Source organism: Heteronotia binoei, chromosome 16, assembly GCF_032191835.1.
Source record: "Heteronotia binoei isolate CCM8104 ecotype False Entrance Well chromosome 16, APGP_CSIRO_Hbin_v1, whole genome shotgun sequence".
Taxonomy (NCBI): Eukaryota; Metazoa; Chordata; class Lepidosauria; order Squamata; family Gekkonidae; genus Heteronotia; species Heteronotia binoei.
Window position 1 is genome coordinate 42,620,738 of NC_083238.1, and position 23,099 is coordinate 42,643,836.

General features: G+C 48.0%; 1 protein-coding gene across 1 annotated transcript in view; it reads left to right on the plus strand.

Moving 5' to 3' along the window:
- The window catches only part of LOC132585220 (adenylate cyclase type 10-like), a gene marked incomplete at its 5' end in the record, with an annotated part of 95,188 nt that extends 75,635 nt beyond the window's left edge, over positions 1 to 19,553 (plus strand). Inside the window, 7 exon segments of the mRNA XM_060257026.1 lie at positions 889 to 1,093; positions 2,383 to 2,479; positions 3,760 to 3,875; positions 5,878 to 5,995; positions 10,449 to 10,644; positions 14,376 to 14,558; positions 19,362 to 19,553. Of these exon segments, the coding sequence (XP_060113009.1) occupies positions 889 to 1,093; positions 2,383 to 2,479; positions 3,760 to 3,875; positions 5,878 to 5,995; positions 10,449 to 10,644; positions 14,376 to 14,558; positions 19,362 to 19,553 (1,107 nt within the window).
- Positions 19,554 to 23,099: the final 3,546 nt, after the last annotated feature.

The following is a 23,099-nucleotide window of genomic DNA, read 5'->3' on the forward strand; positions in this document are numbered from 1 at the left end:
GCCAGCCAAGATTTAGGTTTTTGACCTGGTCGTCGTCAGAATTTTAGATTTTGCTTTTGGTTGTTTTAGTTAGTTGTTTTGTATCTATGTGAGTTTTATTACTGTGACCTGTCCTGAGTCCGTTTTTGGGAAGGGCAGGATAGAAATCTAACATAATAAATAAATAAATAAATATCATCGTTATCAGAGGTTGTTTTGTAGAAAAATAAGTGGTGGATCTCATTAGCATAACTCATTAGCTTATGCCACCCCCCCCAGCCAAAAGCAACCCGATGCAGGAAAGGAGAGCCCCAGGTAAGCGAGGCCTGCCTGGGATGGCTAGAGCTCCAGCCAGTCCAAGCAGGCCTCACTCGCCTGGGGCTCTCCTGGGCCGCCGCCACCCCAGTCAAAAGGCCAGCAAGTCACCTGCTACCCAAAATCACATAAGAAGTGGAGAAAGGGGGATGTGGGCTCCTCCAGGGGTTAATGAGGGCTGCTGGGGGTGTGGCAAAGCTCCTGGTGGCTGGCTGCCCGCTCTCCTAATCCAGGGATGGTTATGCAGCTGCACCTACTATTCAATGGACAAGGTAGGTGGGGAGGAAGAGGAGGAACTGTCGGATAGGTTCAGGAGTTGTGTTCCTGTGAGCTCCTGCTGAGTCTGAGGCCTGATTATTATTAATCAGGGCTTTTTTTGTAGACAATGCCCAGCAGGAACTCATTTGCATATTAGGCCACATCCTGTACTTTAAACATTGTTTCACACGGCTTCTGAAGGAAAAGCCGAGAAGGAACTCATTTGTATATTAGGCCACACCCCCAATAACAAGTCAGCTGGAACTGCGTTCCTGCTCAAAGTCCTGTTATTAATCATCATCTCAATGTGTTGTTTTCTCCTTTGGACTGTTGCAGATCATCTCCTCTTACATGGAGTTCTCGCTCTGCTGCCAGCTGATAGGCCATCAGCATGAATGGATGAAATATGAGGCAATGGTCATCGAGCGCAGTTCCCACCTTGGAATTGTTGGAGGAGAGCTCGTCACAATAGCTAAACTGGCGGTATCTTTGGCCTACATGAAGCTATGCTTGGGGAACCTGCCTTTAGCCATTCAGCTGGGTAAGTCAGCTTTGCTGGGAAAGGTACTGGTTCTGCTAGGCCCAGATCCTTTTTTAGAAGAAGAAGAATTGCAGATTTATATTCTGCCCTTCTCTCTGAATCAGAGGCTCAGAGCGGCCTACAATCTCCTATATCTTCTCACCCTGGGAGGTGGGTGAGGCTGAGAGGGCTCTCACAGCAGCTGCCCTTTCAAGGACAACCTCTGCAATAGCTATGGCTGACCCAAGGCCATTTCAGCAGGTGCAAGTGGAGGAGTGGGGAATCAAATCTGGTTGTCCCAGATAAGAGTCCGCACACTTAACCACTACACCAAAGTGACTCTCTTTTAGTTAGCAGCTGTTTGTTTTGAATTTGAACAGACCATGTGGTTGTTAAACCCACCATTTCTAGCTGAAACTAAACAGTAACTACTTTTATAGTTACTGTTTGGTGTAGTGGTTAAGTCCGCGGTTAAGTCACCCTCACAGGGTGTCTGTTGTGAGGGGAGAAGATATAGGAGATTGTAAGCCACTCTGAGTCTCTGATTCAGAAAGAAGGGTGGGGTATAAATCTACAGTCATTATTATTATTACAAAAATACATGTCTGATAGTGCAGGTTAAGAGAAAGAGACAGATCCTAAATTATCTATCTGGCAGATGGGGATGGATGCAGAGAGCAGCATCTTGCACTGGGAGAAAAAGATATAGCACTGGAAAAAGTCTGAAAAAGAGCAACTAGATTGATTGAATAATTGGAACACTTTCCCTATGAAGAAAGGTTAAAGCACTTGGGGCTCTTTAGCTTGGAGAAATGTCGACTGAGGGGTGACATGGTAGAGATTACCATGTGTCAAGATTATGCATGCAATAGAGAAGGTAGAGAAAGAAGTATTCTTCTCCCTTTCTCGCAATACCAGAACTTGTGGACACTCAATGAAATTGCTGAGCAGTCGGGTTAGAATGGGTAAAAGGAAGTACTTCTTCACCCAAAGCGTGATTAACATGTGGAATTCACTGCCACAGGAGGTGGTGGCAGCTACATGCATAGACGGCTTCAAGAGGGGATTATGTTCTTAGGATAGAGAAAGAGAAACAGTGTTCCTTTGCACTTCCAAGGGCAACTGTGACTATAGAGAGTAAACTGGAAGTGCGTGCCTGACTGCCCTGCCTACTCTGTGGTCACTTGCTTCCAGAGGTCTGAGACCCAGGGGCATCTCACCAGGTACTTCCAACATGCCTGACAGCACCCAACTAATCGTGATGACATAATCAGGAGGCCGGACAATTTCATGCGCTGCTTTCTTTGCAGGCTATCGAGGGCATCAGATGTGTGTACAGATGAAGAAATTCAAACTCGACTACAGTGCTCTCTCTGACCTTTTCAGTGCTCTTTTTCTCAGCCTCAGGTAGTTTCCATAGAAATCTTCCTATATTGACCAAATGCAGTCATTTTTGAAATCTCTCCCTTCAGAGAACCCTTTCCGCTTCACCTTGTTGAGAGCAAAAGTTTGTTATACCCAGGGCTTTATTTTTGTAGCAGGAACTCCTCTGCATATTAGGCCACACCTCCCTGATGCAGCCAGTCCTCCTGAAGCTTACAGGGCTTTTAATACAGGGCCTATTGTCAGCTCCAGTTGGATTGGCTACATTAGGGGTGTGTGGCCTAATATGTTCCTGCTACAAAAAAGCCCTAGGTAACAGCATCATCGGTGAAACTCTTTTTCCTGTGCTTTAAAACCTTCTGCAGACTCCCCCATCCAGGGCTTTTTTTGTAGCTGGAACTCCTTTGCCTGTTAGGCCACACACCCCTGATGGCCAATCCTCCTGAAGCTTACAGTAGGCCCTGTAAGAAAAGCCCTGTAAGCTCTTGGAGGATTGGCTACATCAGGTGTGTGTGGCCTAATATGCAAAGGAGTTCCTGCTACAAAAAAAAAGCCCTGATTGTACCTGCCACGGAACCTGTGGTTTAAAGGCAGTTCTGCAGAACGTTCTAGATAGGAAAGCAGCCAGTTTTGTTCATGGTCATGCATCAGTCACAACCAGCACAGATGTATTTGTGCACTGGCTTCTTGTTTGTTTATGGAGCAGACACAAACCATTGGCAGATGTTTCATCAGTCATAAAAAGACAAATTCAACATACCCAGTTTCCATTGGTGGGGTGGGGGGTTTCCTGTGTCCTTGATTGCAGCCTGAGTTGGTGATTGTCAATGGCACACCTCCCCTCTGTTTCAACTAGGACTTTTTGGGGAGCAGGAACTTGTTGCATATTAGGCCACACCTCCTAATGTACCCAGTCCTCCAAGAGCTTACAGGGCTTTTCTTGCAGGGCCTACTGTAAGCTCCAGGAGGATTGGCTACATCAGGGGGTGTGGCCTAATATTCAAAAGAGCTCCTGCTAGAATTCCACCCCTGGGCCACACCTCCTTGATGTAGCCAATCCTCCAAGAGCTTACAGGGCTCTTAGTACAGGGCCTACTGTAAACTCAAATAGGATTGGCTACATCAGGGGTGTGTGACCTAATATGCAAAGGAGCTCCTGTTACAAAAAAAAGCCCTGGTTTCTACCCATCAGCTGAGTTATCTATGGAGACCTTGCTTCATGTACCCCCAACTGCCTGAGGTCAAGGAATGACCCCTACTGTAATCCAACAGAGATGATTTTTCCCCTCTTTGTTCTACTTTAGGTACCAGGAAGCTGTGCAAGTGTTGAGCTGGCTGGAGGACCTCTCCTTCCGAGATGACAACATCATTGGGAAAGCACACTTCATTTCTGGATGCCTGGATCTCTTGCTTCATGCTGGTATGCCCTGGGTGCTTATCATAATGTGTGTGATGCTTGAGTCTGATTCAACAGCAAGCAAATAATTTAAACTGGAAGATGTGGCTCTCAAAGTGTACCAGTGTAGGCTGGGCAAGGAAGAAGTGGAGGAGAGGTGGGGTGAGGCTTGTACTCATGGGAGTGGCGTCAGATGTAGGCAGGGGTTAGGGTTGTCAAGTCTAATTCAAGAAATATCTGGGGGCTTTGGGGGTGGAGCCAGGAGCAAGGGTGTGACAAGCATAATTGAACTCCAAGGGAGTTCTGGCCATCACATTTAAAGGGACAGCACACCTTTTTAAATGCCTTCCTTCCATAGGAAATAATAAAGGATAGGGGCACCTTCTTTTGAGGCTCATAAAATTGGACCCCCTGGTCCAACCGTTTTGAAACTTGGGGGGGGGGGGGTTTGGGGAGAGCCACTAGATGCTATATTGAATATTTGGTGCCTCTACCTCAAAAAACAGCCCCCCCAGAGCCCCTGATACCTCCAGATCAATTCCCCATTATCCCCTATGAGAATTGATCTCCACATAGGGAATAATGAAGTGCCCAGCAGACGTTTCCCTCCCCACCGTTTCTGGCGACTCTGAAGCAAGGGATTGGCCTCTCTACTCACAAGTTGCTGCCAATTTCTTCAAAGTAACACAGACACACCATCCCAAGAGGAAGCCTTTCCAATCAGAGACTGAAGCCTCCGGAGGGGGAAAGTCACATGGTGGCTGTGGGGGCGGGATTTCCCACCGCCAGCCAGCTGAGTGGGGGCGGGAAGGAGCCTGGGAAAGCGGGAGAACTCCCGCTGGGACCTGGGGATTGGCAAGCCTAGCAGGGATGGAATTCTAGTAGGAGCTCCTTTGCATATTAGGCCACACACCCCTGCTGTAGCCAATCCTCCAAGAGTTTACAAGGCTCTTTTTTGTAAGCTCTTGGAGGATTGGTTACATCAGGTGTGTGGCCTAATATGCAAAGGAGTTCCTGCTAGAATTCCACCCCTGGGTTTAGGGTTGCCAGCCACCAGGTGGGGCCTGGAGATCTCCCACTGTTTAGCTAATCTCCAGACTCCAAAGATCAGTTCCCCTGGAGAAAAATGGCTGCTTTGGAGACTGGACTCTGTGATGTTGTGCCCTCCTGAGGTCTCTCCCCTCCTCAAACCCTGCCCTCCCCAGGCTCCACCTCCAAAATATCCAGGTATTTCCTAGCCCAGTTCCTGCTGGGCTTTTTCTACAAAAAAAAAAGCCCTGCTCTTTATCTGTCTTCTAGCACAACGTTTCTTTCCAGAAAATGTCATTTTATGTGAAAACTTCCATCTTGGGGTTCAAAACAAAGCACATGTGTCTGAGACCGATTCCTCCCATGCCTAAAAGACTAGCACTCTTTCAATATTTTTATTTTAACAGTCTCTGATAACTGACACCTCTTGCTCTGAATCATTGCATCGAAGTCTGGCAACAATGTCTGTGCTGTAACAATCTTGAGTATGCTGCTCAGGTGTTGTTATTTGTTTTATTTTTTTCATTTATTTTTCTTAATTTGTATTCTGCCCTTTCCCACAAGGGGGCTCAGGTGTGTAGCTGTAAGTTGCAAACCTACTTTTGATTTACTGACATTCCTTACAGAATTCTCATGGTCAATGCTTTGAGCCTAGGACCCAGGGGAAGACATGAAATGGCTGAGCACTGCAAGCTTTCGTACATAAGTTGCTTTTTATGCTGATCAGCCAATGAAGAAAATAGAGACTTTGCTCTGTGCCATTAAGCAAGCCTGGCAAAGCAAGAAGGAAGCAGACGACAGTGAGTTGTTTCCAGGCCTGATAGGAGCCCTCTAGGAGTTTGATCCGGCCCACGGGCCACATGTTTGACACCCCTGTTCTAATGCTTTTATTAGACTTTCCCTCTCCTACAATTTCCAGCACTTTTGTTACTTCAGACTTGGACTTGAGTCATGCAATCAGGGGCGCCTGTTCACTGATGCAGGTATTCTTTTGCAGGTTTTTCATATAAGCCGTTTCAATACTGCCTGGACTTCATTTGTGCCAACGAAAGAAACTGCATCCTTATGTCTCAAAGTGGCATCATGCTCAACCTGTACTCTTCCGTGGCAATCTGGTAACGTTTCACAGCACCTTGCATTTTCCCTCCAAATCCTGGAGATTTTGTGTGAACACAACAGTCACCCGAGGTGTTCCACTGGCATTGTGAGCTAGCACACTATGCTCTGTGACTGATGTTTGAATTTGCGGATGACACTAAATTGTTCAGGGTGCTGAGAACCAGAGAGGATTGTGAGGAACTCCAAAGGGATCTGTTGAGGCTGGGTGAGTGGGCGTCAACGTGGCAGATGCGGTTCAATGTGGCCAAGTGCAAAGTAATGCACATTGGGGCTAAAAATCCCAGCTACAAATACAAGTTGATGGGGTGTGAACTGGCAGAGACTGACCAAGAGAGAGATCTTGGGGTCGTGGTAGATAATTCACTGAAAATGTCAAGGCAGTGTGCGTTTGCAATAAAAAAGGCCAACGCCATGCTGGGAATTATTAGGAAGGGAATTGAAAACAAATCAGCCAGTATCATAATGCCCCTGTATAAATCGATGGTGCGGTCTCATTTGGAGTACTGTGTGCAGTTCTGGTCGCCGCACCTCAAAAAGGATATTATAGCATTGGAGAAAGTTCAGAAAAGGGCAACTAGAATGATTAAAGGGCTGGAACACCTTCCTTATGAAGAAAGGTTGAAACGCTTAGGGCTCTTTAGCTTGGAGAAACGTCGACTGAGGGGTGACATGATAGAGGTTTACAAGATAATGCATGGGATGGAGAAAGTAGAGAAAGAAGTACTTTTCTCCCTTTATCACAATACGAGAACTCGTGGGCATTCGATGAAATTGCTGAGCAGACAGGTTAAAACGGATAAAAGGAAGTACTTCTTCACCCAAAGGGTGATTAACATGTGGAATTCACTGCCACAGGAGGTGGTGGCGGCCACAAGCATGGCCACCTTCAAGAGGGGGTTAGATAAAAATATGGAGCAGAGGTCCATCAGTGGCTATTAGCCACAGTGTGTATGTGTGTGTGTGTGTGTGTGTATATATATATATATATATATTTGGCCGCTGTGTGACACAGAATGTTGGACTGGATGGGCCATTGGCCTGATCTAACATGGCTTCTCTTATGTTCTTATGATGTTCAGTTGGCTGCGCAGTCACACAAATGGGTTCCCGTACCTGTGGGCAGGAGTGTTTCCACTTAATGTCATAGCAGCGCTTGGTAGAAAAACTTTTGTGTGTTCTGGAGTACCTGCCTCAGAGCTACCACGGGGAGTAATCCTGAATGTCCAGTGGATACAGGCTGTTTTTACACTAGGGTTGCCAATCCCCAGGTGGGGGCAGGGGATCCCTCAGTTTGGAGGCCCTCCCCCCGCTTCAGGGTCATCAGAAAGCAGGAGGGGGGAGGAAAATGTCTGCTGGGCACTCCATTATTCCCCATGGAGACTTATTCCCATAGGAAATAATGGAGAATTGGTCCACGGGTATCTGGGGGCTCTGGGAAAGCTGTATTTTGTGGTAGAGGCACCAAATTTTCCGTATAGCATCCAGTGCCTCTCTCCAAATTATCCCCCAAGTTTCAAAAAGATTGGACCAGAGTGTCCAATTCTATGAGCCCCAAAAGAAGGTGCCCCTATCCTTCATTATTTCCTATGAAAGGAAGGCATTTAAAAAGGTGTGCTGTCCCTTTAAATGTGATGGACAGAACTCCCTTGGAGTTCAATTATGCTTGTCACACCCTTGCTTCTGACTCCACCCCCAAAGACCGCTGGCTCCACCCCCAAAGTCCCCAGATATTTCTTGAATTGGACTTGGCAACCCTATTTTACACTGACAGTTTGTTTCTCTTTATCTCTGCATTGGAAACTCATACCGTTTTCCCACACAGCTTACCTCGCAGTCACAATCCTGTTCCCTCTGCAGCGTCTGGTCGGATTTCCCACCATCTGCGCCAGAGTTACAGGAAGTGCTGCAGCTTCTGCGTAGCAAACGTAAACTGGGTTTTAGCGGTTTACGTTTGCTACGCAAAAGCCACGGCACTTTCTGTAACTCCGGCGCAGATGGTGGGAAATCTGACTGGACGCTGCAGAGGGAACAGGATTGTGACTGCGAGGTGAGCTGTGTGCGAAAACGGTCACTGCTTTCACACTTCATAACGGGTTCGCCCTTGTCTTGCATCAGAGCTTCCTGAAACATCTACATTGGTTTAGGTGAAATAGGTGCCAACTCCGCTGTTGCCTCGATTTTCTTTAAACCAGTTTTGAACTGCGGTTTTCTCTGCAGGAAATAATGGAGTGCCCAGCTGACATTTCTCTCCCCCTCCCCCCGGATCTGATGACCCTGAAGCGAAGGGAGGGCCTCCATACTGAGTAGGGGCAGAGGATCCCCTGGTTTGGAGGCCCTCCCCACCACTTCAGGGTCATCAGAAAGCGAGAGAGGGAAATGTCTGATGGATATTCCACTGTTCCCTGTGGAGACCGATTCCCATAGGGTATAATGGAGAATTGATTTGCGGGTATCTGCGGCTCTTGAGGGGGCTGTTTTTTGAGGTAGAGGCACCAAATTTTCAGCATAGCATCCAGTGCCTCTCCCCAAAATACCCTCCAAGATTCAAAAAGATTGGACCAGGGGATCCAGTTCTATGAGCCCCCAAAGAAGGCCCCCCTATCCTTCATTTCCTGTGGAGGGAAGGCCTTTTTGTGCAGTCCCTTTCAATGTGATGGCCAGAACTCTCTTTGAAGTTCAATGATGCTTGTCACAACCTTGCTCCTGGCTCCACCCCCAAAGTCCCCAGATGTTTCTTTAATTGGACCTGGCAACCCTAGAGAGAGGCTGCCCTGGTAGGGTTGCCAGGTCCCCTCTAGCCACCAGCAGAAGATGGGGTGTAAGGTTGCTAGATTCAGATTAGAAAGCTCCAGATTTGTGGGGTGGGGGGAGGCTGGGAGGACAAGGACCTCCACAGAGTCCACCCTCCAAAGCAGGGGTGTTGAACTAATTTGTTACGAGGGCCGGATCTGTCCTAAACAGGCCCGTAGCTACAGTGGGACCTGGGAGGGGCCAAGCCCATCTTTTCCCTCCCCCTTCCAACTATATGGCTCCTCCATTGGAGGGTCCCCAATCCTTCCTCTTTGCTCACCACCACTCTGAACAAGTAGTAGCACTGCTGCTGGTCTTTTTGCTTTTCCTCTCCCCTTCCCTAACACAGCATGCAGAGCAAAAAGGGGCGGGGGGGGGGGAAAGCAAGAGATCTCTGTCTCTCTGAGAGAGGGGCACATAAGAAAGGGGTGGGGGGAGCGGAGCTGCTGTGACTGCCCAGGCGAAGGGGGGTTGCTTGTGGAACTCAAGGCAGATTGCAGTGCAGAGAGCCCAAGGCTGGCAAACTGGGTGGCCCCCCCTGGACTCCTCAAACAAACAAAAAAAACCTGCTGTGGGTCTCACGGAACATGAAGTCCTGGCTACAGCCCTGGATCTAAATGAGACTTCGTTGGGCCGGGCCATGTCGGGCCGTGCCATGGGTGTACCTATTTAAGACTAGGTAGCAGAGATATGTAGTTTTTAAAGGACACAGAAAAACATGACTAAAGTTTTTTTTTTAATGTAAAACATGCTTAAAACCTTAGCACTTGTTGGTCTTAAAAGGTGCTTTCTTTGTATTTCTCCCATGGGATCCAGGGAACAGGGCAAAGGAAGCTCTGGCTCTTTCCCTCCCTCCTCATGGGACTAGGAGGCAGAGGAGCCTCAACCAATGGAGAAAATTGAGGTTTTGCTCTGTAGCTGCTGTGCGATTGAGCAAGCCTTGCAAAGCAAGCTGAGATGCAGAAGGAAGCAGAGAGGGAGAAGGAGGTAGACTTGCTCAGCCTGATAGGAGCCCTCCGGGGGCCTGATTCAGCCCCTGGCCAGCATGTTTGACACCCCTGCTCCAAAGCATCCATATTCTCCAGGGGAACTGATCTCTGCAATCTAGAGATGAGCTCTTCACCAACCAGCCTTGGACCTAGGATGGGGAAGGCAGTATACAATTTGTAGCGTACAGACCCAAATCCATGCCAAAGTGGCATGGGGTTCTGGGAGCCTAGAGTTGCCATGTTCCCCATGGCCTCCGGATGCTCTAGCAATCTGGGAGGGGAAAACTCTGTGGTACCTATTGTACCATAGAGTTTTCCCTCCCAAATTGCTAGAATGTTGAGGAAAACTATAGTTTTTTCCCAGAAATGCCTAGAGCAACCGACCAGCACTTGACGTCGCCGGCAAAATAGGTCACTTGCAGGTGACATCATTGCGCCGGCGATGTCGGTGGAGGTTACCCCCACCAGCCCAATGTTGGCAACCTCCAGGGTGGGAGAACCCTTGCCCGGCCTCGGGTTTGGCAGCCCTATGGGAGCCAGGTCAGCACTTCATCATGTTAAGGTCCCTTCATGCTGAATACCAGAGTCCAGATTATATATTCTGAGAGAAAAGGGCCTGGTCTTCTGCTTCCTAAAATGTGATTCCTGTGGGTCTGTCTTGCACATCAAGGTTTGGCAGACTTGAGTTTTGGGAGGAATTCAGAGGACCGTTCGAACAGGCCAGAAGGCTGGTGACGAGAACTACCGGCTCCCTCTCTGCTAATTATGGACTCTGCAAGTTTGTGGAATGCGAGGCTCTGCTGCTGCAAAGATATATTGGAGAAAGGCCCGACAGAGTTCGAGAGATACGCAACAAGATTTTAAAGGTGAGAAGCGTGGACAAGCGCACCGTGGTTTTGGCCTAGCAAAAGCCTAAGACCCTAGGGTTGCCTGGTCCAGCTCAAGAAATATCTGGGGACTCTCTGGGAGTGCAGCCAGGAGACATTGGGGTGGGGCCAGGAGCAAGGTTGTGACATGCATAATTGAACTCCAAAGGCAGTTCTGGCCACCACATTGACAGGGGCTGCACAAAAGGCCTTCCCTCCATTGGAAATAATGAAGGCTAGGGGCTCCTTCTTTGAGGGCTCATAGAATTGGACCTCCTGGTCCAATCCTTTTGAAACTTTGCGGGTACTTTGGGGAGAGGCTCCAAATGTAACTTTGGTGCCTCCCATCTCAAAAAACAGCCCCCCCCCAGTGCCCCAGATACCCGCAGATCAATTCTCCATTCATTTCTCAATTCCTGTGCATTCCTGCTCAAAAAACGACTTGGAAATGGGGAAAGGAGGAGAAGAAAAAATATAATGTGCTCAGTGATGGGGCTCATCCCAGACTCTCATTTACAGAGGCCAACCATACACGGCCCGGATGTTCCTGAAATGAGTAGGCGGGGCTGCAGACTCTGGGTTAAGTAACTGAGTTTGGCAGGTGGAGCCCATTACAGCATTCAGCCCTGCCCCAGGGGGAGGGAACAACCCAGGAGACGGCTGCAGCTGAGACAAGGCTCCAGGACATTTCCTGCTTTTATTTTTTATTTATTTTTAAATTTACTTACCTTTAATTTATATGCCGCCCACTCCACAAGTGGACTCAGGGCGGCTAACAGTCATGTTAAAACCACAAATTTCAGTTACAATTTTTAAAGCAATACAACTTAATAATAACAATTTAATAAGCACCTTAACAGACCTGACTGGACCTTATTAAAGGTGTCCAGCTGCTAAGGTGTTTTATTCAGGTCCAGCACTCGTTAAATCAACATGAGCTTTATTGAAGCGAATCTGTGACTTCTGCCATTCCATTATTAACGAGCGGGTGTGTTGCATGCTTGTTTATATTAAAACAAACAAACAAAAGCTTCCTTAGTGAGAGAAACAATTCAGTGTATGGGCGTGTGAGGATTAAAAATCTTTTTAATTCTGGAGTGGGGGGCAGGAAGACATGTAAAAAAATTCATTCATGCTTACTGATAGCAGAAGTGGCAGGTTTTCTTCTTGCACAAAAGGCAAAGATAAACAGCACTGATCTTGTTTGGTGTACAAAATAATGTTTAATCCAGTGTGAAAAAAGGAATTGCACTGGTTTGAAAATGTGCATTGAATTGTATTTGTTAGTGTTTTAGTCCTTTCTGCAAGTTATATGCCAGGGGTGGCCAACGGTAGCTCTCCAGATGTTTTTTTGCCTACAACTCCCATCAGCCATAGCCATTGGCCATGCTGGCTGGGGCTGATGGGAGTTGTAGGCAAAAAACATCTGGAGAGCTACTGTTGGCCACCCCTGATATACGCTATGTTACTGTTACATTTGCAATGACATACCCATCCGACACTCCCCTCTCCATGCCTGCATTCTTAACAGTGGCCAAACATACCCCTGCGCTATTTAATGATAACAATAAAAACCTAGACCTCTGTTAAAAAAATAATAAAAAAAATTAATAAGTATTTGGTGCTATGCAAGAATTTCAGCATAGGCGGATCAGATTATTTGTGATGTCACAGTTCTTCTGATTGTCCATTAGTGGTCCTTTTGATGGTATAGCTCAGCAGCATAGAAGAGGCAGCCTTCTCCCACATTAGTTTTTATAGGCCTGTCGACAGAGTTTTGTTTTACAGGCTCTGCGGAATTGGGAGAGATCCCACAGGGCTCTTACGTAGGGTTGCCAATCCCCAGGTGGGGGGAGGGGATCCCCCGGTTTGGAGGCCCTTCCCCCCGTTTCAGGGTCATCAGGAAGGGGGGGGAGGGGAGGGAAATGTTTGCTGGATACTCCACTATTCCCTATGGAGACCGATTCCCATAGGGTATAATGGAGAATTGATCTGCAGGTATCTGTGGCTCTGGGGGGGGCACTATTTTTTGAGGTAGAGGCACCATATTTTCAGCATAGCACCCAGTGCCTCTCCACAAAAACCTCCCCAAGCTGCAAAGATTGGACCAGGGGGTCCAATTATATGAAACCCAAAAAAAGGTGCCCCTATCCATTATTTCCTAAGGTGTGTGCAGTTCCTTTAAATGTGATGACCAAAACTCCCTTTGGAGTTCAATGATGCTTGTCACACCCTTGCTCCTGGCTCCACCCCCAAAATCCCCAGATATTCCTTGAATTGGACCTGGCAACCCTACTCTTACGGCCTGATTGGCTGAGAGGGAGGAGGCACTACAAGGACATGGGAAAATTGGCTTGTTTAAGGAGGCTCTGCATCAAGCCAGAGAGGGTGAAGGAGCCCTGCTCATACAGTGTGGGAGCAGTCAGGTGTCGCAGCTCTAGGGTTGCCAAGTCCAATTCAAGAAATATCTGGGGACTTTGGGGGCGGAGCCAGGAGACTTCGGGGGTGGAGCCAGGAACAAGGGTGTGACAAGCATAATTGAACTCCAAGGGAGTTCTGGCCATCACATTTAAAGGGACAGCACTTTTAAAATGCCTTTCTTTCATAGGAAATAATGAAGGATGGGGCACCATCTTTTGGGGCTCATAGAAATGGACCCCCTGGTCCAATCGTTTTGAAACTTGGGGGGTATTTTGGGGAGAGGCACTAGATGTTATACTAAAAATTTGGTGCCTGTGCCTCAAAATATAGCCCCCCCAGAGCCCCCAATACCCATGGATCAATTCCCCACTATTCCCTATGGAAATCGTTCTCCATAGGGAATAATAGAGTGCCCAATAGACATTTCCCTCCCCCCCCACACACACTTTCTAAAGCGGGGGGAGGGCCTCCAAACCAGGGAATCCCTTGCCCCCTCCCTCTCTCACACACACAAATACTTACTGGGTCTTGTTCCTGCAGAACTTTATTTCATCTGAAAACGAAAGCAAAACAAAGGGAGGGGCCGTTCTCCAAAGCCCTTCCTGTTTCCTGCTTCCTGCTCAGCCTTAAAGGCACATATTTTAAAAACGGACCTGCAGGAGCTCTAAAACTACATGGTAATTGTGGGGGGCGGGGCTTCCCCCACCGGCCAGCTGGCTGGGGGCGGGGAGAGGCCTGTAAAAACGGGGGATTCCCCGCTGGGACCTGGGGATTGGGAAGCCTACGCAGCTCTCTCCACTCTTGGTTCTTAGGCCTTTGCAGCAAGGAAGATCACGATGTAACAAGGACAACATGTGGCCTTGATAACTGGTATTGTAAAATGAGTTCCGTCAGCTCTTCAGTAAGCAGCAACAGTTTATTGCAAGAAGAAGCAGTCACAAACAGAACAGGCCACTCCACTCAATATGTACACTGTGGCTCTGTTAGACACGCCCCCTGTAGGCAGACACGCCCCCTCCTATTGGTCTCTCCAGGATCCTTCATTTGCATTTCCTGGAAGAAATGCCTCGTGTCCCGATTGGCCGGTTCTAAGAGAACACCCAATCAGAATGCAGGCATCAGGATCCTGGAGAGTAACGGAAGCACGCTCCAAGCTCAGGCCTACTGACAGTGAACCCAGCAAATACATAACAACGGGGTGGTTCACAAAAACGTTCCTCTTTTCTTCAAGACTCCTTACGGCCTTTCCTGTTGCCTTGCGTTAAACCCTTGACTCTGCCCGATGTCTCCCTCCCTTACTCTCTTGCTAGCATTTGGAAAAGATATTGACACAGTGCTCCACAAGCCCGGTCTACTACCCCAGAGTTTACCACCTGAAAGCCTATGTCCACTTGATGCTTGGGAACTATGAACAGAGCGAAACGTATCTCAATATGGCATTCCAGAGCTGTAAGGAAAACGAGTTGGAGAAATCTTGGCTGGAGTTTAGCCAGGTAAGGTCTTATCAACCACCACCACCAGCTTTCTTTGGGACCTCAGACAGTGCACTGTGAAGAGTCCTGTAAGCTCTTGGAGGATTGGCTACATCACAGGGTGTGGCCTAATATGCAAAGGAATTCCTGGTACAAAAAAAGCTCTGAATACTGTAGAATACCAGATGGGGCATGTAACACACTGAGACGAACAGCCATTTTAAAAAGAGTGTGCCACAGCTGAGCTGAAGAAGATGAAGAAGAGGAGGAGGAGGAGGAGGAGATTGGATTTATACCCTGCCCTTCACTCAGAGTGGCTTACAATCTTGTTCTCGTCCTCCCCCCACAACAAAACACCCCGTGAGATCAGTGGGGCTGAGAGAGCTCTGAGAGAACTGCTCTTGAGAGGACAGCACTGAGAGAACTGTGCTGAAGAGGAAGGAGTGGGGAATCAAACCTGGCTCTCCGGATTAGAGTCTACTGCTCCTTCAGATTAGAGGCCACTGAATCCCTGCTCAGTGGTCACATGACATTTGAGCAATAAATCAAAAATGCTTTCATTCAGATTGAGGGCTCTTCCACATCCTCATTTTCACTGCTTGTGTCTCCTTATTGCTGGGGGAGGGGGTTCTTTTCTGCATATGTTTTGTTCCCGCTAGTGGTCAATTTGATATTACATCGCTGTATGTCCAGCATATAAACCTGCATGGAAATATGGCAGGTATACAACGATGTGATATAGAACTGACCATTAGAAGGTGCAAAACACATGCGGAAAAGGGGGGGGGAAGAAGCAACTGGGATGCACAAGCAAGAAAAATGAGAGTGCAGAGGAGCCCTGAGGGCCATTATGAGTTTGAACACTAGAAGGACGACACGTTCTAGAAACTGAATGTGGCAGCTTGTCTGTTTGACATGTAATGGCTGGAACCATATCAAGGTTCCAGCATGTAGCAACTTTGCTGAAAGTATTTTTTCAGCTTTTATGCTTCACACATTATTGTGAAGGTTCAGGAGCACCATCTAGCTTTCTCAAGAAGGACTATGAATGGCTTTTGCACTTCCGTATTTTCTGCATGGGTAACAGTTTGTGCCTGTGTAGCAGCAGCTGACGGAGACTTAAAATTATTTTGGCTGATTCTGAATACATGGATCTCTCATATGCGTACGTCCTCATTGCACTCCCACAAAATCTAATCTGGAGGAGTGGCAGATTCTAATCTGGGAGGAACCGGGTTTGATTCCCCACTCCTCCTCCACATGCAGCCAGCTGGGTGACCTTTGGGTCATTCACAGTTCTCTCAGAGCTGTTCTCTCAAGAGCAGAGCTCTCTCAGCCCCACCTACCACAGTGGTACGATGCCCTAGAGTCCACCCTTCAAAGCAGCCATTTTCTCCAGGGGTACCAATGTAATGATAATATAAAGGAAGTCCCCTGTGCAAGCACCAGTCATTTCAGACTCTGGGGTGGCGTTGCTTTCACAACGTTTTCACGGCAGACTTTTTACGGGGTGGTTTGCCATTGCCTTCCCCAGTCATCTACACTTTCCCCCCAGCAAGCTGGGTACTCATTTTACCAACCTTGAAAGGATGGAAGGCTGAGTCAACTTCGAGCCGGCTACCTGAACCAGCTTTCACTGGGATCGACCTCAGGTCGTGAGCAGAGGGCTCCGACTGCAGCTTTACCACTCTGCATTACGTGGCTCTTATACTGCAATATAAATCACTGGTGAAAAATGCCACTTTCACACTTACAGTGTGTACATGCGTTCTATTTAGTGCAATTTATAAGAAAGTAGAAGTTGATAAACAAGCATGAATAATGCAGCTACTCAAAGCTGAAACACAAAACCAAAACGCAAAGTGTCCTTTTCTCCCCCAAGCATCCTTGTAATAATAATAAGGTATTGGATTTATATCCCGCCTTATACTCTGAATTCAGAGCGGCTCACAATCTCCTTTATCTTCTCCCCCCACAACAGACACTCTGTGAGGTGGGTGGGGCTGAGGGGGCTCTGACAGAAGCTGCCCTTTTAAGGACAACTCCTACGAGATCTATGGCTGACCCAAGGCCATTCCAGCAGGTGCAAGTGGAGGTGTGGGGAATCAAACCCGGTTCTCCCAGATAAGAGTCTGCTCACTTAGCCACTACACCAAACTGGCATTCAGCTTTAATCATCAGGCAGCTACCGCTTTTTTCAGTTCATAGACAGAGTCGGCTCTCTCACTAGGCAAACTAGGCAGTTGTCTAGGGCGCCAGGAGTGAGGGGGTACCGAATCAGGCTTCCCCCCTCCCAGTGCCCAAGACAACCGCCTAATTTGCTGTCCCCCCTGCCACCAGCTCCCTCCCGCCTGCCGCACTCCTACCCTCCCCCCCAGAAGCTCGCCCTGCCACCCCCACAGCCAGCTCCCTCCCGCCCCCCTCCCCGAAGTGCGCCCTGCCGCTGCCAGCTCCATCCCTCCTGCCCCCCAAGCTCGCCCTGCCGCCACCGCCAGCTCCCGCCCGGCCCAAGAAGCTCAGTGCTACCCACGAGTAGGCAGCAGGCATGGGGCTACTCACGAGTAGCCCAGCGCCTGCCGGCCCAACACCACCCCCTTTGCTGCGAGGGCACCCAGCCATACCAACTCTGAGGGGGAAGAAACTTCCTCGAGAGGTCTCTTCTTCAAAACACCCACAGACCTCGCAGCAAGGGGAGGAGCGAGCGGAGCATGGGGGGGTTTAGTTGGCAAGCGTGGGGCTACTCGTGAGTAGCACTCACTGACTACTCATGAGTAGCACCTGCGCCTACTTGCGAGTAGGCCCGCAGCAGGCACAGGGACTGAGGGGCGGGCAGAGCTGTGCTGCCTAGGTCGTGGGAAGGGCTCGGGCCGGACCTGTTCATAAGTCCGCAATTTGGGTGGAGTCTTTAAGTGTTCAGCTATAAAAACTGATGTATGATGTTTTTAAAACTGATGTATACACTAGCTTCAGATAAAAACAGCATCTGCGAGAAAAAAGGCTGAGGAAGGACAGAAGCATGAAACTGTGGGAAATCCTGGGGATACAGTTCCTTATTCTCTCAGTTTGATTTTTATAGCTGAAGACTCCACCCAAATTGTGGACTTACGAACTGAAAAAAGTGGCGGCGGCTTGATGCTTAAAGCTTATTACAAGGACGCTTGGGGGAGAAAAGGACACTTTGCGTTTTGGTTTTGTGTTTCAGCTTTGGGTAGCTGCATTATTCATGCATGTTTATCAACTTCTACTTTCTTATAAATTGCACTAAATAGAACACATGTACACACTGTAAGTGTGAAAGTGGCATTTTTCGCTGGTGATTTATCTTGCAGTATATTTTCTCCAGGGGAGCTGATCTCTGCCAGCTGGCGATCGCGAGTAAAAGCAGGACATCTTCAGGCCCTAGTGGCTTGGTGCTTCCTATTAAGTGGAGAGAGACACATGCTAATCACAATGTTTTTCGCCATAACAAGATTCCAGCATGTAGCCTTAAACAAATAACAATAACAGAAGAACTCAAGGTTGAGGACTTGGGAATGTAAGAGCCTCCTTCTGTCTTCTGGAGAAGAGGAGGTGGGGGGGCATGATTGCTCTCTATAAGTCTTTGAAGGGCTGTCCCTTAGAGGAGGGCAGGGAGCTATTCCTGTTGGCAGCAGGGGAGAGGACCCATAATAATGGGTTTAAATGAAGGATGGGAAGGTATCGACTGGATGTTAGGAAAAACTTTACTACAGTAAGAGTTGTTCAACGGCGGAATTAGCTACCAAGGAAGGTGGTGAGCTACCCCTCACTGACAGTCTCTAAGCAGTGGCTGGACGAACACTGGTCTGGGATGCTCTAGGCCAAAGGCGGCCAAACTGTGGCTCCTTCACACAAATTGTGTGGCTCTTGAAGCCTCCACTGCCCCATTGGCTGGCTTGGAGAATGCATTTAAAGTTTAAGTTGCTTTCTTTCCACCTCTCCCTTCCCATCTATTTTCCTTCCTTCCTCGCGGATTTCAAGCATCTGATGTTCATGTATTACAGCTCTCAAACATCTGACATTTATGCTATGTGGCTCTTACATTAAGCAAGTTTGGCCACCCCTGCTCTAGGCTGATTCTGCATTGAGCAGGGGGTCAGACTAAATGGCCTATATGGCCCCCTCCAACTCTATGGCCCTGCTCACACAGCATGTTGAGTCCGTGTTAAACTGACCCGGTTCTGTTCCAAATATCTTTGTTATGGATATTATCGATCAGACTGCCATACTGGAATTCGAATCACTCCGCGGTGAAACCGTCTTCTACCGTCCACATGATGGCACCATGCAGTTCTTTTTCTTCTTCCACTACTATGTACATGCGTGCATTTTGTGTGCACATGCACACACATTATGCGAATATGTGCATAGGTTAAACATTATGTGGTTATGAGCATATCGCTAAGAAGTAAAAAAAAATGGTGACCGTAAACCGGATGTCTGAGGCTCCTTTTGCTCTGGGACAGCCTTCGGACATCCGGAAGTTGGTTAATATCGCAGCAGAATTATCCAGACAGAGAAAACTACGAGGTGAAACTGGAGAACTCAAAAAACACCGCAAAGGAGCAGGTAACAAAATAATCCGGTTCCAAGAAGGATTGGGGGGGGGGGAGGGCTACCACGAGTTAATACTGGGAGGCAGATGTTGCTGTCTGATCAGCCACTTTAAATCCGGAAGGAAACAGCGGCGACATCTGATTCTACTGTGCGTCTGAACAGAGCCTATGATTCTCTGATTGTCTGGATCTCTGAGAAAGTCAGATTCCTTTTAGTCCTATTGTGAGCAGTTTCCTCATTTCTCCTTAGGAATGGTGGTTCATAGGAGAGGAACCCATGGAAGACTGGTGGTTGAGTTCCGCTCCAGATTTCCCAGTGTGGGAAGTAGGGATGTCAGAGGTAGAGCTTGGACCATTTCAAAGAAATAAGTACCTGCTGAAGATGCCAGAGCTGGATTTTGACGATGAGTTGCTGGAAACGAGTGATGACCAGATGACATAGTTCTTTTGTATCCTGGGAGCTCTTCAGATGGACAGGCAATTATCCTCTTCCCTCTCAATAAAGTACCAGATAGCAAAGCTGGGTTAAATTGGGTTCATTGAATAGCAGCTGATCTGTGGGCCTATTGACTGTCTTCCACTCGTCTTACTAGAAGTTGTTTGGGGGAAGATTGCAGCAAAACTAGGCTGATCGCCCTGTGGGTTGCACCATAAGTCAGGTTAAAAAATCAGCCAATACTGTGTTGCAAGTTGTGTTTAATAAATTGAAATAGCATGTAACTGATGGTGATGACGATGACGACAATGACGCTAAGACCTCCAAGGTAGCATTCTCAGAAGTGCTGCTGCTTCCATGCACAGGGCCAGGTAGACAGGCACAGATCAGGGGTCCCAACATGTGGATGAGGAAGTGGTGCCATGAAGAAATGTTTAGATTTGTGAGGCACTGGGGAACTTTCTGGGACAAGCTAAACCTGTACAAAAGAACCAGGCTTCATTTGAACCAAAAGGGAACCAGGCTGCTAGCAATTAATATCAGAAAGGTGGCAGAGCAGCTTTTAAACCAGGGGTGGCAAAACTGTGGCTCGGGAGCCACATGTAGCTCTTTCACCACCCCCATCAGCCAGCTTGGAGAAGGCATTTGTCTCTTTAAATCACTTCTCCAAGCCAAGCCGGCTAATGGCTTAGAGCAGGAGTGTCAAACACCTGGCCAGCGGGCCGCATCGGCCTGCCCAAGGCTTTGATCAGGCCCGCATAACTCTTTTCTCCCCCCTCCTTCCTCTTCTGTCCTTACGCATTGAAACTCCCAGGCTCTTTGAAGCTTCCAGGCACAGACTCTTTCAGTTTCAGCCTGGGAGCTTCAAAGGCTCTTTGAAGCACCCTTTGAAGCTTGCAGGCTGAGTCCCAGGTTCTTCCTGCCTTTCTTTGCTGGCTGCTGCAAGGAAAATCTGAGATGGATTTTAAGATCCATTGTACATTTTCTTCGCAGCTTTGTCTGTACTCTGCAATGGTTTCAAATGGAGTGGAGATGGTTATATTTTCAGCTTTTCTACAGTTAGCTGAAACTCATACTTCCTGGAATTTTGTCCTTGCAAACAAGGTTTGATGCTTTCAGCCGGCTTATCTCTCCTGAATGGACCTAACCTAGTGAGTACTCTGTTGTGGGAACCCACAGCCAAAGGGGGATATAATACTGTAAAGGCTTTGCCAATCTGAGTAGACTGGTGGGGAGAAGTTTACAATGCCATTTCATTGTTTCCACAGAGTCAGAGCCTTGTGCTTTTTCTTGATGTTTTATTTTAAAAATCGCTTTGCCAAATTCCACTAGTCCCCCACCTTTCCAACTTAAACCACTGAAGAAGAAGATGATATTGGATTTATATCCCGCCCTCCACTCCGAAGAGTCTCAGAGCGGCTCACAATCTCCTTTACCTTCCTCCCCCACAACAAACACCCTGTGAGGTGGGTGGGGCTGGAGAGGGCTCTCACAGCAGCTGCCCTTTCAAGGACAACCTCTGCCAGAGCCATGGCTGACCCAAGGCCATGCTAGCAGGTGCAAGTGGAGGAGTGGGGAATCAAACCCGGTTCTCCCAGATAAGAGTCCGCACACTTTAACCACTACACCAAACTGGAAGAGTTTTAAGCGTGCTTGTATTTTAAGTTTTAAAAAATATCTTTAATTGGATTTGTCTGTGTCCGTTATAAAGTTTATATCTCCACTAGCTGACATATTTTATGACATTCATGGCCCGGACCCATTTGTCCCATTTGTGTCATTTGCGTCAGATCCAGCCATCCTAACAAATGAGTTTGACACCCCTGGCTTAGAGAATGCATTTAAAGCTAAAGTTGCTTTCTTTCCACCTCTCCTTCTCTCCTCTGTCTTCCTTCCTTCTTTCCTTCCTTCCGGCTCTCAAACCTCTGACGTTCACATCTTGCGGCTCTCAAACATCTGATGTTTATTCTATGTGGCTCTTATGTTAAGCAAGTTTGGCCACCCCGGTTTTAAACTAATTCGGGGGTGGGGGGGGCAGAGGGAAGCTGATAGGAACTGGCCAACTTCCGGTTCAGGACAAGTCATTCCAAAGGGATGATTGAATAAACCAGGCCTCATTTTGGGCAGGAGCTGCAGAACCTCTACATTTTATTGTGTTCTTTCTTTTTTACTTTGCCCCCACCCCAAATACTTGCTTCTGGGCTCCATTGTTCAAACCGCCTGTGAGAATTTGGCTGCATTCTAAGATTTGACAAACTTTCTACTATTTGCCCTCACAAAAACTCCAGGAAAATAACTAAAGCATATAAAACAGACAGATGGAAATCTTCCTCATGCCACTGTGGCCACAGAGGAGAAAGTCATTTTAAAAGTATGATGGGAGCAAGGATTTATTATGCCCGTTCTAATTCAAGAAGCATTTTAAGGTGGATGCTGAGCTGTTATAATTTAGTACACCTTCCAGTGATGTCAGGGGTGTGTGGCATATGCAAATGAGTGATGCTAATGAGCTCCAGCACCTCTTTTTCTACAAAATGACTCCTGGCATAAATACACAGGGTAATAGTAATAAGAGCACAAGAGAACTTGGGACTGAGGGTAGAATGGTGAATGAAGGCAGTGTGTGGCGACTAAGGGGCCAAGGGAGATGAAGGTTGCTGAAAACACACTATACACATCTTTATGCTAGTGCAGGGGTCCTCAACCTTTTTAAATAGGGGGCCAGTTCACTGTCCCTCAGACTGTTGGTGGGCCGGACTGCCGTTACTGTACAAGGCCGTGGGCCGTCAGTTCTCCGTCTTCTGCATCTCTCTCCCTTCCCCACACCACACACCCCGGCCTGGGAACTCACCTCACCTCGGTATCACCTCACACTCTGTCTCCGCCGCCTCAGCCCAGTGCCGGAAGTGTGCGTTGCTAACGCAAGTTTAGGTCGAACGTCACTTCCGGTCTGATTTTGCCATAACCCGGCGGGCCGCATAAACGTCCTCAGCGGGCCGCATCTGGCCCGCGGGCCGCAGGTTGAGGACCCCTGTGCTAGTGCTAGAAGTCTCTGAGCCTAGATGGGAGAGCTGGAGAGGTGCTCATTGAAAATTTAGATATAGTGGGTATCTCAAAACATGGTGGAATGGGGAAAATCTATGGGATTCAGTCATTCTCGGGTGTAAGCTCTATCGGCAGGACAGTGCACTGCACAAGTCTCCAAAATAAGCTAACGGGGGTGGGGGGGGATGTAGAAAAATTAATTTAATCAGCAGCAGGAAAAAAGGTTGACATCAATAGTAATGCAAGTTTTAGAACTGCAAGACTGTACCTTGAGCAGGGGTGGATTTCTAGCAGGAGCTCCTTTGCATATTAGGCCACACACCCCTTGATGTAGCCAATCCTCCTGCAGTTTACAAGGCTCTTTCTTGTAAGCTCTTGGAGGATGGGCTACATCAGGGGCCTAATATGCAAAGGAGCTCCTGCTAAAATTCCACCCCTGACCTTGAGGAAGGTGTTTTGGCAGGTACTGGGTCCAAGATTCTGGGTTTTAGCCCAGAAAGAGAGATT